At 48.4% G+C, this 9,349-nt stretch overlaps 1 protein-coding gene across 1 annotated transcript in view; it reads right to left on the minus strand.

The window, feature by feature from the left end:
- The window catches only part of DLEC1 (DLEC1 cilia and flagella associated protein), a 50,043-nt gene extending 46,577 nt beyond the window's left edge, over window positions 1–3,466 (minus strand). The window contains exons 1-2 of the mRNA XM_054595864.1: window positions 3,071–3,466; window positions 1,690–1,840 (exon numbers count right to left, since the gene is read on the minus strand). Of these exons, the coding sequence (XP_054451839.1) occupies window positions 1,690–1,840; window positions 3,071–3,466 (547 nt within the window). The remainder of the gene's footprint in view (window positions 1–1,689; window positions 1,841–3,070) is intronic.
- Between the last annotated feature and the right edge of the window lie 5,883 nt (window positions 3,467–9,349).

The raw sequence follows: 9,349 nt of genomic DNA on the forward strand, positions 1-9,349 counted from the left end.
AAATGAACTATCAGAAGGGGAAACTAAGAAAGCAATCCCTTTTATAATTGCATTAAAAAAAAGACCTAGGAATAAACTTAACCAAAGATGTAAAAAAACTTGGATTTCGAAAATTATAAAACACCAAGGAAACAAAATGAAGAAGATATAAATAAATGGAAGCATATACTGTGCTCATGGATAGGAAGAATTAACATCATTAAAATGTCTATACTACCTAAAGCAATCTATAGATTCAATGCAATTCCTATCAAAATACCAAAGCCCTTTTTCACAGAACTAGAATAATCCAAAAATTTATATGGCACCACAAAAGACCCCTCATAGTCAAAGCAATCTCAACAAAGAAGAACAACATTAGAAGTGTCATGCTATATGACATCAAACCACACTACAGTTTTAGCAATCAAAGCAGCATGGTACTGGCATAAAATAGACACATAAATCAATGGAAGAATAGAGAACCCAGAAATGAACCCATGGTCAATTAATATATGACAAAGGAGACAAGAACATACAACGGGGTAAAGATGGTCTATTTAATAAGCGGTGTTGGGAAAATTGGACAGGTACATGCAAAAATCAAAACTAGACCACCTTCTTACACCACATACAACAATAGACTCACAATGGATTTAACTCAAAACCATGAAACTCTTAGAAGAAAACATAGGCAGTAAAATCTCTGACATTCCTCTTAGTGATATTTTTTTCTGACACATCTCCTTGGACAAGGAAAACAAAAGAAAAAAATAAACATATGGGACCAAATCAAGCTAAATATTTTTTGCAGAACAAAGGAAATCATTAACAAAGCAAGAAGACACCCTACTGAATGGGAGAAGATATTCGCCAATGATGCATCTCCTAAGGGGTTAATACCAAACATTTACAAAGAACTCATACAACTTGACACTAACATATGCTACAACATGGATGGACCTCAAGGACGTTTTGATAAGTGAAACAAGCCAGTTGGAAGAAAGACAAATACTGTATGACTCCCCTAATCTGAGGTGCTTACAGTAGTCAACATCCCAGAGACAGAAAGTAAAATGGTAGTTGCCAGGGGTTGTGGTAGAGGGGAATGGGGAGTTCCTGTTTAATAGATAGGAAGTTCCAGTTTTACTAAATGAAAAGAGTTACAGAGATGAATGGAGGTGATGGTTATACATTAGAATGTATTTAACACCAACCATTGAACTGTACACTTCAGAATGGTTAAGACGGTAAAAAAAACAAAAACAAAAAAAGAACACCAAAACTGTTCCAGTCAAAACATGAAAGACAGGAAAACCTCAAAGCATTGTTCCAAATGAAAAGTCTGAAAAAAGAGAGACAGGACAATTATATGCAACGTGACTTCCTAGACAGGATCCTGGACCAGAGAGGAGAGTGAGTCACTGTGAGGCAGCTGGTGAAATGTGCATGGAATCTGTGAACTGGAGATCAATGTCACACCAGGGCTGGTTTCTTGGCTGGGAGGGTGGTATGCTGGTTACATAGGTGGGTGTCTCTGTTTTGGAGACATGCGCACTGGCGTGTTTTATAGTAATGAAACATCACATTTGCAACTTGCTGTCCAAACATTCAGATACAGACTAGAGAGTGTGCAATGGAGCAAATACAGTAATATACTCAGAGCTGGGGAATCAGGGTGAAAGGCATACGGAGGTTCTTCATACACACCTGGGGGCATCTTGATGAAGCGCTCAAGGTCCTGTACTTTGGCCTGGTGCATGGCCCGCTCTTTCTCCGCAAGGGCCCGTGCACTGGCCTGAATGATGTGTCTCTCCAACATTTCAAACTCATCCAACCGCTGCTTATAGAGCTCCCGAACCTGGCAGGAGGGCGATCAAATGCACCGAAGTATGAGATCACATAGCTTTACTCAACCTCACCCCAGCATCAGGGAGGGCTTCCTGTGAAGCCTAGAACAGTCAGTCACAGAATTAGAGACCATCGGGTTCAGCCTGACGTATGTGAAAACTGAGACCAACAGAGGAAAATGGCTCAAAGGTTTCATGGGAAAGTCAGTACCAGAGGCAAGCTGCAAACCTTGTCTCCTGATTTCCTCTAAGAGAGCTGTGATCCAAACTCTGAAATACCAAAGACAAGTTAGCACCCCACTGTGGTAGGCAGAGGGTTGTGCCAGGCTGCGCCCTCTCCAAAGAAGAACTTGCTACGGGGCTACAGGGAATGTAGCGGGAGCAACGGAGCAGCGACTCCGGGGGCCAGCCCTTCCGAGTTATCTGAGTGGCTTGAAAGAGCTCAGCTGAGCCTCCGTTTAGCGAGTGTCAGCAGCGCGGTGCCGCAGGCAGAGCCAGCAGGGAGAACTCAAGGCAGCTGCTCTCCTCCTTGCCCAGATGAGGAAGCAGAGCTGCTGTTCCAGAGACGGGGCGTGGCTCCTAAAATCCAGGGAGGTTTGCGGCGGCTAAGATTGTGGCTTGCCGTACTAAGGCAGGGACCGCCGAGGCGGGGGCGCAGGGATGACTTTTAGCTTTATCTCCAAAGAACAGCGATTCCGCTCTCTGGCCTAGTCGCTTTATTTATATACACAATACTGGCATATCTCGTTTTATTGCACATCGCAGGTGTGTTTTTTTGTTTGTTTTGCTTTTTACTTTTTACCAATTAAAGGCAAGACCTTCTACCAGTAAAAGGATTACCACTCGCTTGATTATGGTGATCTGGAACCAAACCCGCAGAATCTCCTAGGTATGCCTGTTTATAATGTGTATATGTGTGCAGAGAAATAAAGATAGGTGTTAGAGATACAGGCACTATGTTTGTCGTCTGTGTTTGTATAAGCGTGTGTTCCGAGTGTCCTTCCACTAAAATGTCGAATACACGGCGGCAGGGACTTAGCTTTTTCCCAGCTGCAACCCCCGGTGCCTGCAACAGCGCCTGGCACCCAGCAGGTGCTGACGGTTGCCGAGCAGCGGAGTACTGCAGGAGCCCGCCTTTGCGCGGGCGTGCCCAGGGTCCCCCGCACTGTCTGCAGGCGCGACGGCCCCGCGCCCCCAGAGAGCACTGGTAGGAAGCGCGCGGGGGCGCCGGGCCGCGTTACCTGCTGCAGCTCGTCCACGAACTTCTCGTGGAGCGCATCCTCGCTGCCGCGGGCCTTGATCAAACTTGTGCTCACGTCTTCGCCGATCACCTCGGTCGTGTACAAATTTCGGAAGACGCCAGTGAGCAAGTGCGAGATGTCTTGGGTGCGCAGCGAGGTGGGGCGTAGACGCAACAGTTGCGGCTCGGAGAGCGGCGGGAGCGCAAGAGGAGAGAAGCGGCGGGGCCGACTCCTCAAGCCGTAATGGGAAGTCTCGGGGTAGGCCAGGGAGGACAGCGTGGACCGGCTGGGGCTGCGGGTCTCGGCCAGAGGCGAGGATGGAGTCCACGTTGCCTCGGCGAACGAGTAGGACCCAGACTGGGTCGAAAGGCGGTTCCTGGCTTGTCCAGTCTCCATGGCAACTAAAAAATGCAGCTTACTTCCCGCCTCACTTCCGTTTTTTGCCCCGCCTTTTCCGCTTTTTACCTTTCCGCCCCCTTCCCCTTCCACGGCGTCATCGGTGTCGTCATCATCGTAAATCTGCGCATCATGAACGTCACCTGTATTCAGGTGAGTTTAGTAGAGAAAAGGTTGGGGGAGCTCAATGGAGAAATTGTTGACTGGCACAGGCAGGGCAGTCTGATTGCAAAACCTGGTACCTAACTACCTGTCTTCATCCGTCCATTTTCTAATTTATTAAACAATCATTAATTCGCTCATTTAACATTTATTGTATAGATTCTGTTTCAGGTCTGTGCTGGGAGCTGGAGATACCAAAAGGAAGTAAGATGTTGCTTCTGCCCTCAGGTAGCTCACTATGTGTGTTCGTGTGTGCTCGGTATGTGTGTGTGTGTGTGTGAGAGAGAGAGAGAGAGAGAGAGAGAGAGAGAGAGAGAGAGAGAGAGAGAGAATCAGAATGGTCAGGGTGGTGAGCCAGGTGGGAACAGGAAAACAATTACAATTTAGTGGACTAAGGCTAAAGTATAGATAAATGTTGGTGGTCATGGAACCGCAAAGGACCGGAACTTAATCCGTCTATAGAGAGGGTGTGAACAGTGGCTTTTTGGAAGACCAAGCAGAGATTTAAAAGAATGAGTAGATTCACCATTAGTAAAGGAAGTGGAAATTAAAATCACAGTGTGAAAGCACTACACACAAGTAGAATGTGCAATCAATCAATCAATAAATCAATAAAAACAAATGAACCAACCACCCAGAGCTGATGAGGATGTGGAGCAAATCAAGTTCTCGAGTTCTTATATAGTGCAGTGGGAATGTGAACTAGTATGGTAGCTCTGGAAAACAGTTTGGCAGTTTCTTTCAAAGTTATACAGAAAGCAGTCCCATTCTTAGGTATTTTCCCAAGTGAATTGAAAACTTAGGGGCACACAAAACCCCTTATGCAAATGTTTGAGACAGCTTTATTCATAATCTCAAAAAACTGGGAAAAAACCCAAAAAACAAAACACAAATGTCTCACCCACTGGTGAAAGTATAAATAAATTGTAGTACATCTATACAATGGACTACTCTCAACAATAAAGAGGAAACATACTATTGATAACACACAACAGCATAGATGATTATCAAATACCCTATGCTGGGTAAAAGAAACCATTCTCAACAGGCTATGTGTACTGACTAATTCCATTTATAGGACATGCTGGAAAATTCAAAACAGAAAATAGGACGAGGGTGGTTAGGTGCTGGTAATAAGATTAGTGTTGGCTCCAAAGGAGCATGAAGGGATTACTTGGGGATAATGGAAATGTTTTATAGCTTGATTCTAGTGGTGGTTACAAAACTGTATGGGTTTGTCAAATCTCATGGACCTGTGCACTATAAAGGGTGAATTCTACTCTCTAGAAACTATACTCCACTTGTTTTATGTGAAACAAATAAGGATGAGCAGGAGAAAGCCAGGAGGGAAGGGAAAAGGGGACTCCGTGCAGGAGGTCCCCACTGTGCAAAAGCAGGGAGAGAGCACCGCATGGGGGAGAACATAAAAGGTGCTCAGCAGTGGCATTGATTAGAGATAGATCTAAACAGTAGAATGGACAAGACTCGCTGATTGCTAATGCTAATGGGAGTGAGAGAGAAGAGGGGTCAGGAATGACTCCCAGATATTCTGTAGTGCAAGAGGTGGGTACTTACGTTATCCACTGAAATGCTCGGGAAGGGGCTACTCTTGGCCGGGGCAGCCGTTTGACATCACATGGGCTGTCATGATTGGCACAGTATGGCTTCTGCTCGCAGGCAATACAACTCACCACTTTTTACTCCTGGGGTGAGCCTGCGTGCCTTACAGCCTGAAACCCACTTCCTGTGATGAGCCCCCGGATGCTTGCCCACAGACCTGGCCCACTTCCGCTTCTCTTGATTGGGCCCAGCTGTTTCATCTGTCTTTTCTAGTAATTTATCTTCAGAATTGGCCATCTAGGGCCCCTGCCCTAGACTGTGTATTTGAGAGGACCCTGCTCTGGCTGCACCCTTCTCTAGAGTGAGGAGACCACTAGGCCAAGGTAACATGCCCCATGCCTGCCCTCTAAGTACCTGGGACCCCAGCATTATTTGCCCAGAAGTCCTGAGCCATGGACAGGGCCTATGTAGGCCTTCCTCCCATTGCTGACTGGTGTTTGCACTAAGGGGTAGCTTTGGTGGGAGGCAGAGGGAGCTTGTGCAAGTGAGCTGGTTTGTCCAATCATCTACATGCATGCAAGTTCCCCAGGAGCTATGTGTGGCGAGAGGGGTGGAACCGTATAGGAGCCTCCACTGCGCTAACATTAGGAGTAGACCTGCCCAAACTGGGTGGTCTTGTCAGCTAGGAGCCCTTCTGCTTATGGAGGCTCCCTGGCCCCCTTCCGTGTCACAGGGAACGACAGGACAATGAATTCTTGCCATCACTTGTGGCCTCTCCATTCTGCCTCCAGACAGCCACAGAGTAGGACACAGGGAATCCAACGCAGCCAGGGAGGGGTCTCCCCTTTTTCTGACCCCTCCACTCTCTGGTTTCAGTCCCCTCTGCTCTGTCCAGCAAACCTTCAATTCCTCCAACAACAGTGGCTACTCCGCGGCCTCATCTTCCTTGACTTTCCAGGGTATCTGCTGCTGTGTGTTCCCTTAATGATACACCCTTTTCCTTTGCTTTCCCCTTTCCTCTGTGCTTCCCATCTCCACTCTCTTCTCCGTCTTCTCTCAGTGTCTTTCTGCCTGATCAGTGGATTCATCCCTGATCCCACTGTGCCCAGCATTCAATTTGTTTGTTCTCTGACTAACCAAATGAATGAATAGGTGGAACCCTGTGCAGTAAAAAAGTGCTTGGGACACCTTTGAACCACGTGCCAGCCCCTCCCCTGTGAGGAATTCAGCAGCACCCAGAGGATTCTTGAGCTGCCTTCTTCATTTTGTAACCTACGCTGCTGACCCAAATTTTTGTTTATCTCTGGGTTTCCACGCACATTGTTTGATCTTTAAAAATTTTTTTTTACTTTTAAAATTCAAAAGTTACATATCATCATGGTAAAAAAATATATAGTGCATCAAGAACAAAAAGGGTCTTCCTCTCAATCTCTTTCCTTGGACCAGTTCTGTATCCCTCCAGCTATTTTTTTCTGTACATATATTATATGTAGTCCAGCCATTTGCTTTCTTTCACTTATGTTCTACAGCAACTCACAGAAGACGTTTTTGTTTTTTGTTTTTAAAACAGATGCAAGGGAACCCAATATATGGAAATGTAAGTTATTCAACCAGGTCCCTGTTAATGAACGCTACCTTGTACAGTGTTTCTGTATATAATATGCAGATAATATCATAGATTAGATAATACTCTAATATCCTAGAGTTAGAATTGCTTGGCCAAAGGGTATGCACATTTTAATCAGCCGCGCAGGAGGCCTCCTTGCCGGTTCTCCAACGTGCGTGCCCCTTCGGCCGCAGGGCCCAGCACCGCCCAGACTCCTCCGCCGCAGATGCCTCCAGACGGCCTGCTCCCTTTTCCATGTTTCTGCTCCAGTGTCCCTTTCCCCAGAAGACCCAGCCTGGCCAACCTATTTAAATTTTAACCCTCTCCCATTCCTAAATTCCCTTACTCTATTTTCTAAATAGCCTTTATGCCTAATATGCTAAGCAATTTACTTAATGTTTGTTGCAGTGTCTCTTTTCTTTCCATTAGAATTTAAGCTTCAGTCTATGGCCATACCACCCTGAACGTAGCCGATGTCGTCTGATCTCGGAAGCTAAGCAGGGTTGGGCCTGGTTAGTGCTTGGCTGGGAGAATAAGCCTCATGAGGCAGGGTTTTGGAACGTGTTGTTTGTTGATGATTCCCAAGCCTCTGGAACAGTGCATGGCACAAAGTAGGTCCTCAATAAATATTTGTCGAATAAAGCAAAGAGCAGAACAGTTTTCAGACTGGAGTTTCAGTTCTTCTTCAGTTTGCACATCCGTAAGTGTGCGTCGTCCCTTGGGGCTGTGCCGCCTCCCACCGATGAGGGTCTGAGGGCCAGGCTCTCCACTGTCCCCCCACACCAGGCACTAGACTCTACCTGTGGGGTGGGATCGGGTGGGAGTGAGTGCTGGAACTTAGTCCGAAGTGAAGTAAACATCACAGCTACATTTACAAATGAATGCAATAAAATCCCACAAGCATAATTTTAGAAAAGTAACCCCAAATTGTCCCATACTGTCCTGGGGTTACCCACCGACCCAGGACCCTGTGGTCAGTAGTGTCCTCCCGGCGTGGTCTGAGTGTCCTCACTTCGCCACAGCTACTCCCTTGGGAGAGGCAGCCTTTACTTTTCCTCCTGATGCATCTGGACTTGGGTCCCGAAGCCGCTGGAGAGAGCTCCCATGGGGTTTTCCAGCCTTCACAAACACTGGGTGCGCCCTTGGACCGGGAGCCACAGGCTGGAGGGCTCTGACCACAGGGATCAGTAGAGAAGGCCAGCTGCGGGGGGAGGGGCTTCTGGTGCACATCTGTCCAGCCGGCATTTATTCAGACCGGATAGTCAACATCTGTTATTTCGCTGATTCCGACGAGGACTGCGCCTCCCGACTGTGGAGCTCCCAGATGTGATGGGACTTGCCCAAGGTCTCAAAGCAGGAAACAGCAGAACAGCCCTCATCCCCCTTGCCCTGGGACGGGGACTCCAAAGACAAGGGGGTGGCAGAATAAACCTCATCCACCTCACCTGGCTTGTCAAGGTTTGTTTCTGGGGGGAAGGGCTGGGCAGGGCCAGCCCCAAAGTGTGCCTGGAGCCTGCCCATCCTGAAAGTTGGCATTCTTGGCCTGATCCTCCCCCACCCCAGAGAGCTTAGTGATGGAAGGGCCAAAGGAAGCAACTCAAGGTAGTCATTGGCCCTAACACTAGTTTTCACCTGTCCCCATCATCCCAGAACCCTCCTCCCCCCATAGCCACCCTCACACAGACCTTGAATACGAGATGGTCAGCTGGGCGTAGTGAGACCCCTGAAACGCCACCATTAGACGACTAGGTAGACATTAGACACCAATTAGACATTGGGCAGGTATGGCCTCTCTGTGCACCCAACTGACCCTGCCCAGTCACCAGGACCTGAGAGCATCTCGTAGAGCTGAGAGCTGGGTTTTGAGGAGGGCAATTTAGGCGCCCGGCCAGGGCTGGGCCCACAGAGGGCCCTGGGAGTTCCGGCAGAGGAGGCGGAATCCGGCAACCGTGTGGTTGGGTACAACGCCTCTTGCTGGGCCCTCCAGCCACTCCACACACATGGGCACAGTCATAGTCACTACACATGTCTGCCCAGTGGAAACAAGCAGAGCACCTCTCAGCCTGCAACAAAGGGGCGGTCAGGAGAGGGAGGAGAGGCCTGGAGTGTGGGCCCACACACCAGGCAGAGCGGCTGCCTGGCTCCTCTGAGCAGGGTGGGGCCTAGCTCTCTTAGCAGAACCTGGTCGCATGTGCCAACTCAGAGTCAGCCACACCTATCCTGCCCAACAACCCTGTCCAGGGAGGAGGCTTCGGCTCCTCTGCCTGGGCCGGAGGCCAAAAGAGGGCCCGTGTGAGGTGAGCTTGGGGTGTTCAAAGGAAGAAGGAGCCTGGCTGCAGCCCTCTGGGGCAAACGGAGAGGGGACAGTCCCAGATCATGCCCCGGTTTGGGCGTGGGGCTCAGAACTGGGTGGTGATGTGAATAAATAAGAATGATGCTTGAGATGAAGCCAAGTCAAAGTGCTAGTGTCAGAATTTCTTCAGGTCTTTCTTTGCCTGGGAAGAGAAGCATAAGGAGGCCTGACTTGCTGGATAGAGGGGTTTGCAGGCCCCCAG

The sequence above is a fragment of the Pteronotus mesoamericanus genome, unplaced genomic scaffold, assembly GCF_021234165.1.
Source record: "Pteronotus mesoamericanus isolate MK-2021 breed Mesoamerican mustached bat unplaced genomic scaffold, CSHL_Meso_final scaffold_54, whole genome shotgun sequence".
Taxonomy (NCBI): domain Eukaryota; kingdom Metazoa; phylum Chordata; class Mammalia; order Chiroptera; family Mormoopidae; genus Pteronotus; species Pteronotus mesoamericanus.